We start from the raw sequence: 17,946 nt of genomic DNA on the forward strand, positions 1-17,946 counted from the left end.
TCAGCCTGGGCACTGTCCCTGAGCTCTTCAGCTCAAGGCTATCACCCTACCCTTGAGCCAAGCCCCACTTCCAATTTTCTAGAGGTTAATTGATGATAAGAGTGTCAGGGCCTTTTGTGCCCAGGCTGGCTTTGAATCTTGATCCTAAGATCTCAGCCTCCTGAGTAGCTAGGATTAGAGGTGTGAGCCACTGAGCCCTGCCAGTCTTTTCTTTAACGTTGTTACATCCATATCTCATGTAGGGTGAGATGAAGTATCACTTGGTAGGTCAAGAAATGACACTTTTCCTTGATTAGTTTATAATACTGTTTGGCACCTTTAACTGCTTAAAGTAACAGTGAATTGTATTAAATGGGAAACTTAATGGGACACTTAATTAATGAGACACTGATATGAATGTTTGTGTATGTGCTCTTGAGTTGATGTTATGGTCATGTCCCCTTAATTTTTCCTGTGACTGCAGTCTTTTTGCTTTATCATCTCTTTAGCCTAGTGCATTATTCTCAACACCATGTCCAGGTTTAGCCCTTAGAAAAATAGAAAATGGAAGTTTGGCATGTTTTTACCTAAATGTTTCATGAATTTTCACTTTAAAAAGTCTTTTGGGGGGTCAGGAGTTTGGCCTAGTGGTAGAGTGTTTGCCTAGCATGCACAAAGCCCTGGGTTCGATTCCTCGGTATCACATACACAGAAAAAGCTGGAGGTGGTGCTGTGGCTCAAGTGGCAGATCTCTGTTAAAGCCCAAGGACAGTACATAGGCCCTGAGTTCAAACCCCAGAACTGGCAAAAAAAAAAACAGTCTTTTGGACCTAAATGTAGAAACATGACCATTTCTCAGTTGCAAGGAAAGCTAGCAATGTGGTCTTTGGCTTGTACAAAGGGAAATAGTGACAGTTCTAATCCTAAAAAGAAAGGAGAATGAGAGACAAAAACTCAATATTTGCCTCATCTACTGTATGTGAAATTTCATTGTTGAGAAATTCACATGGTTGTCTTTTGGAATTGTGGTATCTTTACTTTCTTTCGGGCCACAGGAAAAAAATGACATAGAGGAGCACCATGGACTGATGAAATTAGCTGATATCTTAAGGGAAGCGTTGGCTGAAATAGAAAAGCTCTGTTGTCTGGGGCAGAGCAGTCAGATAAAACCCAAATGGCACCTCAGCTGAGTAAGCAGACACTGCTTCTTTTTTTTTTCTTTTATATTATATTTTATTGTTGGGGTGATGATTTACAGAGGAGTTACAGTTACATTCATCAGGTAGTAGGTACATTACTTCTTGAACATTGATACCCCCTCCCATGTTTTTCTCCCACTTTCCCTACCCCCAGCCCCTCCTAATCATCCTGTTTTCCCCTTCAGAAATGGAAAGCTTCTGAAGCTAGGCTATCACTTCCCTCAATAGTTCACGCAGGACTAGACCTATTGCCATTCATGCCATTCAATAGGAGATAGATGATGCTTTCAATTTATTTTTATTTTTGCACTGGAGAACTGAATCACAAAGGTCTTTTCTTTTCTTTCTTTTTTTTTTGTTGTTTGTGGGACTTGAACTCTGGGCCTGGGTGCTGTCCCTGAGCTTTTCAGCTCAAGGCTAATGTTCTTTCATGTTAAGCCACAGCACCACTTCTGGTTTTCTGGTGGTTAATTAAATATGAGTCTCACGGACATTTGTGCCCCAGCTGGCTTTGAACCATGATCCTCAGTTCTCAGCCACTGGAGTAGCTAGGATTACAGGCATGAGCTATTGGCACCCAGCTCACAAAGATCTTATACTATGAAAATGAAAAAGTGAATTGGGTGAGAATAAATTATATTCCTATTTGGATAATGATGGTGTACTGAATTTGATTGAAGACTCAACTTTTTGAGCATCTACTCTGAACTGAGCATTCTGCCTCAACTGGAGAAGCAGAATCAGGGTAGACCTGGTCAAAGGCCTTGAACCCAGAGTTTAGTGCAGTGACTCAGAGTTGTAGGTGAAAAGTGCTAGGCATGTGCAAGTAAACCTACAGGTTATATAGAAGAGAGGGTATTTCAGTTGGAACACAAAGGATTATATAACACCAGTCCTTTACATTATGCTTTTTTTGGACTTTGTGTCCAAGAATACCAGACTACAGCAAGAAATGATTTTAATTTTACCATGCCAAAGTCAATTATGTTAGAGACAACCATTCTTGTAATGTTTATTTCTTAAAAATAACACTTAAAATGAAAAATAAAAAGCTTATTTCCTTCAATCAATTGTGATTATCACCTCTTTCTTTAGATACCATGTATTAATGTGTCTAGTATATCTTCTAGAGTATCACAGGCACTTAATGAATGATAGAAATTGTAACATAAGTTACATTGTGTTGGGAGAGCAATAATCATGTACTTCACTAACTTTACAAATCACCGTTACTTGTAGGAAATATGTACTTAAAAATTCAGCTGTGATACTCACTAGACAATATGTTGGAAATGAACTGTGTAATTTGGGGGAGGGGAGGAAGTAAAAAATCTGGCAGAAAATGAGGGAGGGGATGACACTGTTCAAAAAGAACAGTGACATATAATTGTAACTCCTCTGTACTTCATCTTTACAATAAAAATTTAAAAAATCAATTCTTTTCATTTGTTATCTCTAAATCACTATACAAGGGAGTTACAATTTGACATGCTCTATTTTCATGTATAAATATGGAGTCATATGTCTCTACTCACTCGCCACTTCTCTTTGCATCTTCCACTCCCAACACGCACACTTTTTTTTTTTTAAAGTAAATCCTGTTTTTCCAAGAATCCAACAATACTTAGCTTATGGTGCTTTTCAGTAGGAATTTCCTTTCATTTGTAGTTTTAAAATTTTCTGAACTCCCAAAGTTTCTATGTCCTAATTCTTTTTCTTCTAAAGCTCAGTTAATTGGACTAGAGATAAGCTGCATTACCCTCATTACAGGAGAACAGGATAGGATTAATTTGAGATGGTGATTTTTACAACACAGACATTTTAAATGTGAAGGTTCATACAATGGAATATTCTTAAGGACATTATCTTTTAAAATATTTAACTATTCAATTTTCAGTTTGGATTAGGTTGAAAAACAAAGCCCACTGCCTGGTTATGAGACCTGTTTATTATTTAAGGAATGCTGTTAATCTGCTTTGGGAACTGGCAGATCCCATAAGAGATTATTGTTTGGGGAAGCTCCTAAAGCCATTACAAGAAAAAGTGATTATTTACTCTTGGCAATGATATAAAAGTATTGAGTTTTGGTAAAGAATTCAAAATCTCCTTTTAAAACTCCAGCCAAAATGCTACTTACTTAATCTTTCAAGTGTATTTAGGAATCTTATTGCGAAGAGGGTTGGAAAATGATACAAATTATCTTGAGCATCACTGACTACTGGCTTTATTATATTTCAGCATGTGGACAATAAAGAACACAGTGCTTGGAAACAACTTTCATACTTGAAGTTTTTGTTGGGATAGAATTCTATCTCTTTTAATGGGGCTTACGTTTTATCTGAGTAGTATGATTAATAAAAATGAAAAGATCTGGAATAACTTGTGCATTAAAAATTCTTCTGTACACTTATCCACATAGATAGGTTGATAGATAGATAGATACATAGATAGATAGATACATAGATAGATAGATGGGCCAAGAGTTTGGCCTAGTGGTAGAGTGTTCGTCTACCACGCACGAAGACCAGGGTTCGATTCCTTGTTAGCACATACAAAGAAAAAGTCAGAAGTGGTGCTGTGACTCCATGAGAGAGAAAGCCGAAGGACAGTGCTCAGGCCCTGAGTTCAAACCATGACTGACAAAGATAGATAGATAGATAGATAGATAGATAGATAGATAGATAGATAGATTCTGGTAAGAATTTCTTTTTAAAATTTTTTAAAATTTTATTTTATTGTTAAGGAGATGTATAGAAAGGTTATAGTTATTCTGATGTTTTCCAGTATGGGCTCTACTTGACTCAAAAGAAAAGCAGTGTTTATTGTAGTATACATATTGATTTTCATGAAGACAGTACATCTTAGCCTATTTAACCTAGACCCTATGTTTATATGTTTTCTACATCGTTAACTCTAGTAAGTTATATTGTGAAGATACACAGAATGACATCAACTGATACTAGAATAATTGCCAAGCATTCATCATGTTTAAAAATTAGTAGCTCTGCAAATCATGTTGAGTGAGACAAGTCAAGACCAAAGGAACAAAGGTGCATGATATCCTTAATATGTGGCTATTAGATCCAAACAGTACAAGAGCGAGGACTCAACTCAATATTTGCATACCCAATGCTATGGACATGGTATTGGAAATATAAATACAACTACATAGACATAAAAATTTATGACTCCGTAGACTTAATGTTTTATTACATAGATTAATATGCATCTATGACATACAAACCCTAAGCCTAATTTTAATTATGCTCTAAAATTTAAGTGATCGTATATAGAGATTCCTTTCTTGAATACTTTTTTGTTAAATATGTCATTTGAAATATGATGCAAAAATCAATGTTAATAAATTCTTTAATAAAAAGTTAGTAGCTCCGGAGCCGTGTTTCTATCAGTGCTTACTATGTAATTCCACTTTGTCTTTTTCTACCTAGAACTGATGATGATGAGACCTACTGCCGAGCAGCCACTGAGTATGCCAGAGCCTGTTCCCATGCTGGCTTCCCCATTCAAGACTGGAGAGATGACTTTTCAGCTTGTAGTATGTGTTTACTTTTCAAGCTATGCACTTAAAATATTAACTTTAGACATATTACCATTCAACATTTTAATATTCAAAACTGATGACTTGCAAGTTTTTTTTTAATTATACAACTATAGATGTAAACCTAAGTATTTTTAACCCTGTAAAAGTTTTGTGTTTGAAAGAGAAGTGAATAAAATTGAGCCTCTCTGTCCCTTTAGCTGATAAATGTGACGACAGCTTTGTTCATCGGGACTGTATCAGTTGCTGCCCGCCCACCTGTACATTTGAAAAACAATGCCTTGGGAGCAATCTCCACTGTCTTGATGGATGTTACTGCCCAGATGGTAAGTGCCCTGTATGGGAACCATGTCTGCCTTCATGAAATGAACGATCAGTTTTCTGACTCCAGCATCTTGGTCTTGCTGTCCTCTAAGAACAATCAAGGGTATTGTAGTTTCCTATCTTCGTAAGATTTGGTCCTTGCAGTGACTGACAGGAATGGTTGCTTTTCTTTCACCAAAGGCTCACTGTGTTCCAATATCCAAGGAAAGCTTGGAATATAAATCTCCTATCTAAAATTTACAAATCCAGGGATTTAAATTTAGGAGTGGATTCATTGTAGTCATAGAATGATGGGTAAGTTTATTTTTATAGACTAAAAAAATGGAAGATTGAAGGTATAGATCAATGATAAGTTACTTGCCTACTATTCACACGCTAGTTTCAATTCCTAGCATCTCACACGCACACCTACACACACACACACACACACACACACACATGTCCTAGAGATATTAAGTGATTTTCCCCTCAGTGTAAATGCTTAATAGGAATAGATTACTTGGAAGTGGGCTAGTTTACTTAAGTCGATTGTTCTTTTAGTCCCTCTATGCTGAAACACTACAACCAATGACAAGATAAGGAGAGTATATCTGGTGATAAATTATGCACCAAAATATCAATGATTTTTTTCCTGTAAAGTCTTGCTATGTAAAATTAAATGGGCATAGCAACATGCTTTATTTATTTTTTACTTGTCTAAGAGAAATAACAAATGCAATAGCACTGTGTAAATTAAGTCTAGATACTTCCTTTCTTTTCTGAGTGACACTATCATAAATATGTATCATTTGACAATGAAACTAATCAAACTTTCTTTCTTTTGCTTTCTGTTCTTCCCTCAAATTTAAGACAGCATTGTTTAATCACTTTTATTCTATGTAATGAAACTTGAGCTTTTTTATTGGCATAAATTAATCCTACAAATGGATTTTATTGTGATATTTATATACATGAATCTAATGTACTTTGATTAAATTTACTTCCTCTGTATTATTCTTCCTTAGTCCCTTTTCTTCCCTTCTCCTTTTAACATTTTTAATGGGTTCAGTCTGCTATTATATAAACATGTATAAAATTTTTATACATATGCATTATATTATATACATATACACAGAACACATTTCTATAATATTCACAAGTCATGGGAGATAAAAGTTGAAATGCACCGAAAAAGACCTGTACAATGTAGCTACTGCCAAAAAGCCAGGAATCTTCCTTGAGAGGAATTTGTACTATTAGTATCTAGTATAAGCAGGTGTTCAATAAAAATAGTTGTATTACTGTATTTTAAAAATTAATCCCTTTAAAGTCTCTTTTAAGCATGTGGAATATCTTTTTCTTAAATAGGGCTCATAATGGAAAATGGAACTTGCATCTCCTTGGAAAACTGCCCTTGTAGTTTTCATGGATTAGCTTATTCAGTTGGCTCTAAAATTGAACAAGAATGTACTGAATGGTATGTGATTACTGTATGGCTAATTGTTTCTGATAATCTAGCTAGTAAACAACTTAATCATGAGAAATGAGATGTTTAAAATATATAGTCAGGGCTAGGAGTGCAGCCTAGTGGTAGAGTGGTTGCCTAGTATATACAAAGCCCTGGTCTTCATGCATGCTCAGCAAGCACTCTACCATTAGGCCAAACTCCCAGCCTGTCAGCATTCTTTTTTTTTATTGGATAGTTTTTAGAAAATGATTCTATATTGCCAGTTTTGAAAGACTTAAGATTCTTTATCATATTAGCTAAGCAGACATCACTGGGCTCTTTTCGCTCTGGTGTCAGTGTATGGAAGAGAAATGGGATTAGATAATTAGCTAGAGTATGGGATGTCATCATCAGAGACTGCTCCGCCTTTTGAAACTTGTGTCTTTGTTAAGGTACAAGGCAATGACTCTTGTATGTAAGACAAGCTGTATTTTCTCTTCTCAATACCCAATGACATTAAACACAGATACATAGATACATAGTAGGCAATAATTTCTGTGGTATAATTCAAAATGAGTGAAGTTGCTCGGCGCTGTGACTCAGGCCTGTAATCCTAGCTACTCAGGAGGCTGAGATCTAAGGATTGCGGTTCAAAGCAGCTTAGGCACGAAAGTCCACAAGACTCTTATCTCCAATTAACCTCTAGAAAACCAGAAGTGGTGCTGTGGCTGCGCGGGTAGGGCAGTAGCCCTGAGCTGAAGAGCTCAGGGACAGTGCCCAGGCCCAGAGTTCAAGCTCCATGACTGAAAAAAAGCAAACTTTCTCAAGAGATAATGTTCACAATCTGTAAACATGATATATTTTGCTTTATTAATCCATATATTGATAGATATATTGACAGCTTTTATGTCATTAATTAATATTTAATCTTCCATTTAGCGTGTGTGTTGGTGGAGTTTGGAACTGCACTGAGCATGACTGTCCAGGTAATATCTGAAAATATGTTTGAAGAACATGTCTTCATTAAAAAAAATTGGGGATGAAACTGGTAGCTGGTGGCTCATGCCTGTAATCCTAGCTATTCAGAAGACTGAGATCTGAGGATAGCGGTTCAAAGCTAGCAGGTCACAAAAAGTCCATGAGACTCTTATCTCCAATTAACACCAGAAAACTGGAAGAGGTGCTGTGGCTCAAGGGGTAGGGAATTAGCCTTGAGTTGAAGAGCTCAGGGACAGAGCCCAGGTCCAGAGTTCAAGCCCCATGACTGGCCAAAAAAAAATTAGAATGGAAGATAGCTCTGGTTTTTATAAAGATAGCTCTATATAGCAAAGGATATAATAATCATAATAATCTAAAAATACTTGTACTGAGGATAAGTGGAGAAGAGACAGTTCTAGATTGTATTAAATAATTTGAATAATTTAACTTAGTACAATAAATTTGCTCACATCAGCAATACGTAAGCACTCTAGACATTCTTTTTGATATGTCATTATTTTATCCTAAATTGAATTCTTGCTGTTTAAGAATTAACATAAATGTCTTCTTCTTCCTTCTACAACTCTTCCTTCTCTTTTACCTATTTCTCCTCCTCCTCTTCTTCCTCCTTCATCATCTTTTTCTCTCCATTTTTTTTTGGTAGTTCAATGCTCGGTTGTGGGTGATTCTCATTTTACGACTTTTGATGGCCGACATTATTCTTTTATTGGCATGTGTCAGTACATCCTTGTGAAAGGAACTGGAAAAGATAAATTCACAATTACTTTACAGAAAGCTCACTGTGAGCAGGTAAGACCAGCATCTCAAAATGGCAAGAAGAAACATTCATTGTTCACACTTACATGTCATATCTTCATTAAGAATGGTTACAGAAGGGCTACAGTTACTTTCTTCAAACTGGACACCCTTATAAGAGATACTTTCATATCACAAAAGGAGAGAAAAATGCTCACAATCATGACATATCATTAATGTATTATATATTTGATTTCAGAGATATTAAAATGTGAAAACCCCCTATAATCCAACCTACTCATGAAGCAGAGGCCAGGGGATCTGAAGGTTAGTCCAGGCTGACTGGAGTGGCAGCAATGCCGGGATGGACAAGCAGGAGACTCACACCAGGCCAGTTTAGGCAATAAAGTGAGACCCTTTCTACAAGGCAGAAAGAAAAAGAGTTTTGTTCAAATAGTGAAATGCCTGATATGAAAGGAGTTCAATTCCCAGGACCATAAAAATATTTTATGTGAATATAAGATATAGATGGCTTATTTGTTTTTATCATAGGAAAATGTATCTTATTAGAAATGGGGCTACATGAAATGCATTGACAGTTATATCCTTATATCACTTATGCTCAAGGATTAATTTGTATTCACAGTTCTTTTCTTCTTTCCTCCTCCTCCTCCTCCTCCTCCTCCTCCTCCTCCTCCTCCTCCTCCTCCTCCTCCTCCTCCTCCTCCTCCTCTTCGCCCACCTCCTTCTCCTCTTCTTCCCTCTCTCATCTTCTCAACCACTTTCTGTGTCCATCTCTGTCTGGCTCTCATTTCTTTCATTAATAATTTGATTTTTATGCAGAACCTTGGCTTGGTCTGCCTTCAGTCTATAACTTTAATTCTAGAAGATGATTTTAACAAACAAGTGACCCTTGAGAGGGGAGGGCAAATCATCACCAGTCCTAACCAAGGCTTCAGCCTGAATGGTAAGAAGCAGTGCTCTCAGTGCTCAGTCTCTACATTAGGAGAAAACAACCAATGTCGGTGGTCACTTTCCTCACTGCCTGACTGCAAAACTCTTACTAGCTTCTGTGTGTCACGAGGTTCTCAGAAATGAGGAGATCTCGATGGTTGCTACATTGACTCCTCACATCAAGTGGTGTAGAATCCCAAAGGGAATGAGGAAAGTCAAACATTATTATTTGTCTAAGAACTGGGAAAGTGGGGAAGGAAAAGAGAAATGTGAAAAAGGAACCAGTCATAGGTGTTAAAAATGAGACAGAGAGAGAGAGAGAGAGAGAGAGAGAGAGAGAGAGAGAGAGAGAGAGAGAGAGAGAGAGAGAGAGAGAGAGAGAGAGAGAGAGAGAGAATATCTTATTGGAAGATTTTTCCCTAGTCCAAGAAAGTAGCATTTTGTATGCAGTTTTAGTTTTAAAGCTAACTTGCATATTTTTTCTTTCCTGAAGGAGTTGTTGATATTCAAACTCTGTCATCCTTATTTATTCTTCTGAAAACCACATTTGGCTTAAAGATCCTATTTGCTATTGATGGGGAAAGAATTTACATTCAGCTCACTAGTGCATGGAAAAGAAGAACATTAGGTTTGTGTGGCACTTTTAATGGGAACATCAGAGATGATTTTCTGTAAGTATGATTTATGTATAGCCAACTGAGTTTAATGACCAGTAATTTAAAGTACAACAATTTATTTTAAATGCTTACATAATGAATAGGAGCTTAGCTGTCACTAGTTTAATTGGTTTACACTGATCATCATATTTAAATTGGGTAGTAATTCCCCAAGTAGTGTCTTTGGTTTATAGATAGAGAAGGAAACCAACACACTCATCTGGCAAGTATACCATTCAAGACCATGTAGCTTACACTGGAGCAAACTTTGAATTTAGACAGGGTGACTCAATCAGAATGTGGGTTAATTGCTGCCATTCTTTCCTCTGCTATCTAACAAATTCAATGGTATCCTGTCCTAGAAAGCTTTCAGCCTTAAAAAATTGGAGTGTTTGGTGTTAGTAGCAGTAAGTTACGCATTTTGATATTTCAGTTAAAATAGGATTTTATGAAAGTGTATTACTGGGAAAAAATCAGTAAAATAGATGTGACCCTGGTATCAACAAAACACTTTTCTCTTACATGTTTAAAGTGATGTGCAATGTTTATTTTTCTAAAAGCACCCCAGAAGTAACTTAAGCAAGATGCCTTTGCTATTTTCTGTCTTCAGTGGTGTACCATAGCAGGGAAAATCCAAACCTGTAAGAAATATGAGGCTTTGGAATAGAATTTGAAGTTTGATACTATAATTCTTTTAACATTATTCTTCCCACTAAGGATTGTTTTTGCTTTTTGGGGTCTTTTGTTATTTCATATGAACGTTTGGATTGCTCTCTCTAAGTTATTGAAGAATGATGTTGGGATTTTGATGGGTCTTGCATTACATTTGTAAATTGCCATTTGTACAATGCTCTAATCTTTCCAGTTTAGGAGCATGGAAGATCTTTCAATTTCCTCAAGTCTTCAATTTCCTCTTTCAATTTTTTTTAAGATTTTAAAGTTTTCCCATCTTTGATTAAGTTAATTCCTAGATATTTATTTATCTTTTAGAGGCTATTTCTAATGGAGTTGCTTTCCACTTGCAGAAAATGGAAACTACATCCTTATATATCATTGTGCATCAGAATCAACCTAAAAATGAATAAAAACCTCAATATAAGGTCAGAAACCATGAAAATATTACAGGAAGGAAGAGAGGAACACTAGTACTTTAAGCACAAGTCAAAATTATCTCAGTAAAGATAACAGAGTCACAACAAATGGAAGAAAGATAGATAAATGGTATTACATCAAAATCAAGCATTTCTGTATGCAAAGGACATGGCTAACAAGCTAAATAGAAAGCCCATAAAATGGGAGAAGATTTTCACCAGCTATACATCAGACAAGTGTCTAATATCCAACATATGCTTAGAGCTCAAAAAAGTACTTTCCCCCACATAAACTCTTAAAGAAAAAAAGAACTCAATTAATAAATGGGCCAACAGAGAGACTTTTCAGAAGTAAGAGTGGCCAAAAGACACATGAAAATAATGTTCATAGAGGTAGAGAGGGTAATCTCAGTGGACTTATGGAAATCTTATGGAATCTCAGGAATCTTATGGAAAACACAATTCAGTTTTCAAGTACAGATTTTTGTTTAATTTGATATCTAACAAGGAATACCATGTGGATATTAGGAACTGATATGAAGTTTTAAATATTTTTCTAATCATTTAATAGATAATCAGTATAAAAGGAAGGTAATCTTTTGTATTTTCTTTAGTAAAAATAATAAATTTTATCTTAATGTAAAAAAAAAAGAAAAAAAAAGAAAAAAAAAGAAAATAATGTTCAATATCTCTGGCCATAAAGGAATTGCAACTAAAGAAAAACACTTAGATTCCATTTTATCTCAGTTAGAATGGCCAGTATTAAGGAAACTAGCAATAACAAATGCTGGTGTGGATGGGGCCAAAAGGAAATTTATTGTATCATTAGTGGGGATGTAAACTTATTCAACCACTCTGGAAAGCAGTATGGAGGTTCCTCAAAAATTATACCTAGGGCTACCCAGCAGTTACACTCCTGGTAATGTATCCATTAAAGCACAAACAAAGTCACACTAAAGCTACCAGCACAAACATGCTTATTTTGCATAGCCAAGATATGGAGTCAGCCCAGATGCCCTTCAATGGACAAATGGATTAAGAAAACATCGGATGTATACATAATGGAATTCTACTTATCCACCAGCAAGTATGTTATTGTTTCAGTTGTAAGGAAATGGAAAGACATGGAAGAAAAGTATATAAAATGAAGTAAGCCAGAGCCAGATAAACAGAAGTCTCATGTTTTCTTCATTTGTGGTAGCTAGCAGGTGCCTATAAATGCACATATAAACACCCTGGGTGGCAAGCAAGGGGCTACAAATGGATTAAGTGGAGTGTAATAAACTCTATGGAGAGTGAAAACAGTGTAATTCTTTAATGAGGGGAATAATTTTTTTTTTGCCAGTTGTGGTGCTTGAACTCAGGGCCTGAGCACTTTCCTTAAGGCTAGATCTCTACCACTTGAGCCACAGCACCATCTCCAGCTTTTCTATGTATGTGGTGCTGAGGAATTGAACCCAGGTCTTCGTACAAGCTTGACAAGCACTCTACCACTAGGCTAAGTCAAAGCTCAACAAAATAAGGAACAAGAGCTGAGTATTTGCAAGAGGGGAAGATGTTTGAAGTGGCAACACAAATAAAGATGTATTGTGCACATTAACTGTTTTGATAAGTTGCAAAACATTCAATATATAACCTAAAATTAGGATGAGTAAGGAAAGGGGTGGGTTGGGAGAGTGGGTGAGAATGTTGAAAGGGGTGGCATTGATCAAGATGCATTGAATTTCTAAAGTGACTTGGTAAATGGCACTTTTCTTGTACAACTACTTAAAGATAATACAATATTAAAGAAAGAAACATGTTGATTGCTAGCTGAGGGTGCAAGTAAGTAGATGTGAAATACTTCTCACAGAGTGTTTTTTAGTTAGACAAAGTGAATAGAGATATGATGCTTAAAACTTATTTACTAGACATTTGAAAATTGCTAAGATAGCAGATATTGTGTTCTCACAAAAAAATGACAAGAATGTGAGGTAATGACTATATTCATTAGCCGACATAACCATTTTATAATATGCCACCAAGCATTATGTTGTGTGCACTAAAAATAATATATTTAATTATGTATAAAATACATACAATTTTACTTAACAAAAGTAGAAATATTTACTGCTTAGTGAGATGTCAACCAATAATACACATGAAATACCAAGATAATTTCACAATATTATGTGTTGAGCTTTATGTTCATAGCTAAATGTGCAGTAGGAATTTAGAAATGATTATTTTGGGAAGGCAGTCAGGAAGTATTTCAGAGAGAAGCTAATCTCCAAAAACCAGGTTACATATATTTTTTGAAATAAAACACTTTTACATGTTTTATGCATGTTAAGGGTTCTTTCTCTTTTCCAGTCTTTCTTGTGAACGCTTGATTATTGTCAGTGCAGACATCTTTGCTTCTGATGGCTAGTTTATGTTCCACTCAAATTAATTCTACCGTGTAATCTATGAAAACTTATCATTAAAAAATGTGAGCACTAAGATCATTTCATTGCTCTTTGTGGTCACAGGAATCTATATTCAGCGGAAAGCTGAATTGAGTAGAAGTTTTAATCACATCAAGAAAATAATTTGGATAGGCTGAGTTCCAAATTTAAAAATATGCCAGAGAAGACTTTCTTTTATCTCCTGTGATTCATTTGCTTTTAGGTAAATTTTTGGTTTTATGTAATATAGGCCAGATAATGATACCTTTCTCACTTTTGAGAAAGAACAACTGTATTTTAGAGACTTGGCTAAGATGTTCAGAAAATGCCCCAGCTTTCTCTCCCTTCTTTGTCAGAAGGGGTTAGCTGTCAGTGTTGAACAGATGGCTGATCTGTTGGCACGTCTCCTTCATGCATAAACACTGAAGCACGATAAGAGTGCAGGGTAATATTTCAGCCAGAGATAACTTCTGAACATTGTTTAACTTTCCAGCTTAAGTACTTAAAATTCTTTACTTCACAAAAGCTAATGCCAACCTGTAAACATAGCATAATGGACAGTATTAATTGAGAAATTATTTTGCATGCTTTGCATGCGAGTACGACTGATTTGTTTGTTTGGCCAGCTGAGAGATCATTTTGTACAATGCAATGCAATGATGAATGCCTCTCTATTTTGGCTCTTATTTTTTTTTAAATACAGTATTGTTTCAAGTAAACTAGTGAGATAATGGAGTCATGTTTTGGGTCATTTCCACCTAGGAACCCTGATTACACTAACCATTCCCCCAGTCTCCCACCAGTTTTGTTATCCCTAATGGAGGAGAAAAGAGAAGGCAGGGGAAAGAATGAGAGGAGTGATTGTGCAAGGCATGCAATAGTGTGTGTGTGTGTGTGTGTGTGTGTGTGTGTGTGTGTGTAAATATCATATTAAGCTTACTGGATTTCTTTATGGTTCTAGTGTTGAGGAGTAGGAATAGAAAGGACAGGGAGGAGGATGAGGTACAAGCAGAGTACATTGACTTCTGTAGCTATACATCTCTCCTCTCTGTGTTTGTGGTGAGGAACTCCACAGAATTCACAGGGACTAGACTAGAGGAGTATGAGAGCAGTTCATCTCGGAGGACCCTGAGATCTGATGTAAAGCGGACGTCATTCAGCCATATTGCAGCTAGGAGGATAGCAGGCTTAGTAGTATGTTCAAGATCTTGTGAAAGACCTAGTCCACCTTGATATATTTAAGTAGCTTTGGCACAGTCTATCTAGCATGATGCCTACTAGGGATTGTCATTTAATAAATGTCAGCTGCTGAATTAACAAATCTTGGTGGTGGCTGGAGGTGGAATTGGCTATTTTGGCCCTAATTGTTGCTGTAGTCCTCTAGTCTGACTTTGGAAAGGTAACTTTCTTTTCTATTCTGATTTGCTGAGGAAAGCAAAAAAGAGTAAACTTTTAAAAAAAACCAGTTTTCCTCAATTTTCTTTGGTTTGTTTGCTCACTAGTTCATCCCTCCTCGTGGAAGTTGATATGGTAGGTCAGTAAGATTATTATTTACAACATTTTTTTTTAGCATGGAAAGATTTAGACTCAGTCTAAATCTATGTCTCTATATCTATGTCTCTATAGACAAACAACCCCAAAGTCCTTACAATTGCATAAGTGATATTTGGTTAATTCAATGAGAGTTGGGTGAATGTAGCTTTTCTGGCTCTTTATCAGCTGGATGATATTTAACATAGCCTGTTTTCCTTGTAAGGCAGAGATGAAGAAAGAATAAAATCCTTTAGGTCCATAATTTTTACCTTGTAAAGTTTTAATAAAGGGAAATGAATCCCATTTTTTTTTTGCTAGTCCTGGGGCTTGAACTCAGGGCCTGGGCCCTGTCCTTGAGCTTTCTTAAAACTAGCACTCTACCACTTGAGCCACAGCACCACTTCTGGTTTTATCTAAATATATGATACTGAGGAATCAAACCCAGGGCTGCGGGCATGCTAGGCAAACACTTTACCACGAGGCCAAACTCCTGGCCCCTCATTGTGTGTGTGTGTGTGTGTGCGCGCGCGTGTGTGTGTATGCGTGTGTGTGTGTGTGTGTGTGTGTGTGTGTGTGTATTTGTGTGTTATTAGTCCTGGGGCTTGAACTCAGGGCATAGTTATTATCCTTGGGCTTTCTCAAAGCCTAGAGCTCTATCACTTGAACCACTGCACCACTTCCATTTTTTTCTATGTATGTGGTGTGGAGGAATCAAGCCCAAGTCTCCGTGCATGCTAGGCAAGCACTCTACCACGAGGCTAAACTTCCAGCCCCTCACTGAATTTTTAAAAAGAAAAAACGTGGTAGGAAATTGCAAGCTTTAGGGAACCTTTGCACATTATTTCAGTATTTGAAGAGTCTGCATTAATAAAGTGAACAAGAGAGACCAGGATAAGCTTTCTCTTTGCTTTGTAGTTCTCCATCAGGTATGATAGAAGGCACACCACAACTACATGCAAATGCCTGGAGAGTTTCCTCCACATGTTTTGCACCCATTCATGTTCCAGTGGTGGACCCCTGTAACATCAACCAACAAAACAGTGAGTTTCCTTTGGCTTGTAAACTTAGAAACAGTGCTCCAAGTGTGACTATCATTTTGTAAAATTCTATAGTGATTCATAACATGATATAATGTCTTACACATAGTTGCTTATTATGATGCCTTCAGATGGGCCTTTTTAAATGCAATATAAACTACTTGAAAGAACAGATAATAACTTTTATGTACTACATTGCATTGTACCTATTTTAAGGTGCTTAGCTAGCCTTCCTCCCAAATGTGGATTAGCATTTTGGAGCTTTTAGACTTGGAATGACTGAGATATTTCTGGAAATACACCCGCAATGCTGTTATAATTCTTGAAAGTTTGGTTGCACTCTCATGGTATGGTCACTCAGATTCCTTGTCTGTTTATTATCATCCAGTTATAAATTCTTGACTCATAACACATGTCTCTACAAGCAGGAAGCCAAGGATGGTTTTGTGCCACTAAGTAGGGGACAATTTGAATGATTATTTCCCAGAGTTCTAATGTGTAGTAATGATGCTACTGAAATGCCAGCATTTTTGGGTTTTTATGGCCCTCTTCCTATTTTTTTGTACTAAAGCCACAGCAAACCATGTTAAATAAAGGATGGTACATTTCTGGTTTTTAAGGTTGCTCGAGAGAAAAAACAAAAAGAGAAAAAGGAAACTTTTCTTAAGAAAAGAAGCCTGTGAAAAAGCCTATATGCTTGCTTAGATACTCGAAATTTTAATTTGTTCCTTTTTCAGGTTTTCTATTTTTAAGTTAGTTTTGTGTGTTGCTATTATTGCTTGAGCCTCTGTATCCCGTTTCAAGATTTTGTGGGGGTTGCGTGGGAGAATGTTGTTGATGGTCACAAGGTATTTTATAATTAACCTAAAGTTTGGGTGTAGTGGAAAGAACATCTTGCTTTAAATACTTGAATTCTATTTAAGTATGACTTTAAAACCTGAGGATTGTGAATCTTATTTATTTTTCCTATCTAAAGAGTAGTTTTTGGTCTCTGTGATTTACTGTTTGTAATTCTACTCCTATTTTTCCTGTCTCCAAAATTTCATAAATCTACCCTCTTTCAAGTACTTTTGCTTGGTTTCTTTCTTTTCTCCTTTACTTCCTTGATATTATAGCAACTTTATTTTTAATTTTTGAATAATGTGAAAGCATAATCAAATTTACTTGATAATTCAGCTTCCCTCTGCTTTCTTCTCCCATAATCTCTGTACATTTGTATATTGCCATATTTCCCTTCACTTTCCTCCCCTTAATTTTTATCTTCTGTCATGTGGACTTGTATTCTTTACATTTTCCATAAAATATGATTAAAAATTCAAATTGGTAAATTTACAAAGACTTCCAAAAACATGAAAATAGACAAAAGTCAATAACTGAATTGGATTCAGAGTTTCAATGATAGTTTTATAAAAATCTCCTTGAGTTTTACTTTAATGATGTAAAACATAGTATTTATTTATTTATTCATGATTTTTTTGCCAGTCTTGTCTTGAGCTCAGGGCCTGAACACTGCCCACTTTCCCAAGATTAGAGCTCTACCATTTAAAGCCACAGCACCACTTTCTGCTTTTTCTATATATGTGGTAACTGAGGGATTGAACCCAGGTCTTCATTTATGCAAGAGGCAAGCACTCTACCAGTAGGCCACATCCCAGCCCCTAGAAACATATTTTATTTTAAAAATTCTTAGGGGACACAATAATGGTACTGTCTTTGGTATATTTGTTTGCTTTAGCAGCATGTTTGAAGTGGGGAATGTATACACCGATAGTATACTGCTAAGTCTTTCATTTCTTTTCATAGAGGTACTACAGACACTCAAGGCAGAAATGCTGCAACTATCATGTTTTCTTAAATAAATTAGCTATAATTACTTAGTAATAAATGTAACCCTGATGCCCGGTAGCTTATCTAGTCTCTCAAAAGAATGACAAAGATGGGTCAATTTTATCCATGAGGGAACCAATCTAAATGTAAAATATCAAAGAGCTGCAGACTGAATCTTTTCATGTGATGCGATCTATCATG

The 17,946-nt window shown here is 36.2% G+C and overlaps 1 protein-coding gene across 1 annotated transcript in view; it reads left to right on the forward strand.

Annotated features, from left to right (window-relative positions):
• Otogl (otogelin like) overlaps positions 1-17,946 on the forward strand; it is a 132,888-nt gene that overhangs the window by 31,262 nt on the left and 83,680 nt on the right. The window contains exons 11-18 of the mRNA XM_090328305.1: positions 4,628-4,734; positions 4,938-5,063; positions 6,409-6,517; positions 7,427-7,473; positions 8,130-8,275; positions 9,065-9,188; positions 9,669-9,846; positions 15,797-15,921. Coding sequence (XP_090184431.1) covers positions 4,628-4,734; positions 4,938-5,063; positions 6,409-6,517; positions 7,427-7,473; positions 8,130-8,275; positions 9,065-9,188; positions 9,669-9,846; positions 15,797-15,921 — 962 coding nt within the window. The remainder of the gene's footprint in view (positions 1-4,627; positions 4,735-4,937; positions 5,064-6,408; positions 6,518-7,426; positions 7,474-8,129; positions 8,276-9,064; positions 9,189-9,668; positions 9,847-15,796; positions 15,922-17,946) is intronic.

The sequence above is a fragment of the Megascapheus bottae genome, chromosome 2 (genome assembly GCF_031878675.1).
Source record: "Megascapheus bottae isolate mThoBot1 chromosome 2, mThoBot2.hap1, whole genome shotgun sequence".
NCBI classification, from domain to species: Eukaryota; Metazoa; Chordata; class Mammalia; order Rodentia; family Geomyidae; genus Megascapheus; species Megascapheus bottae.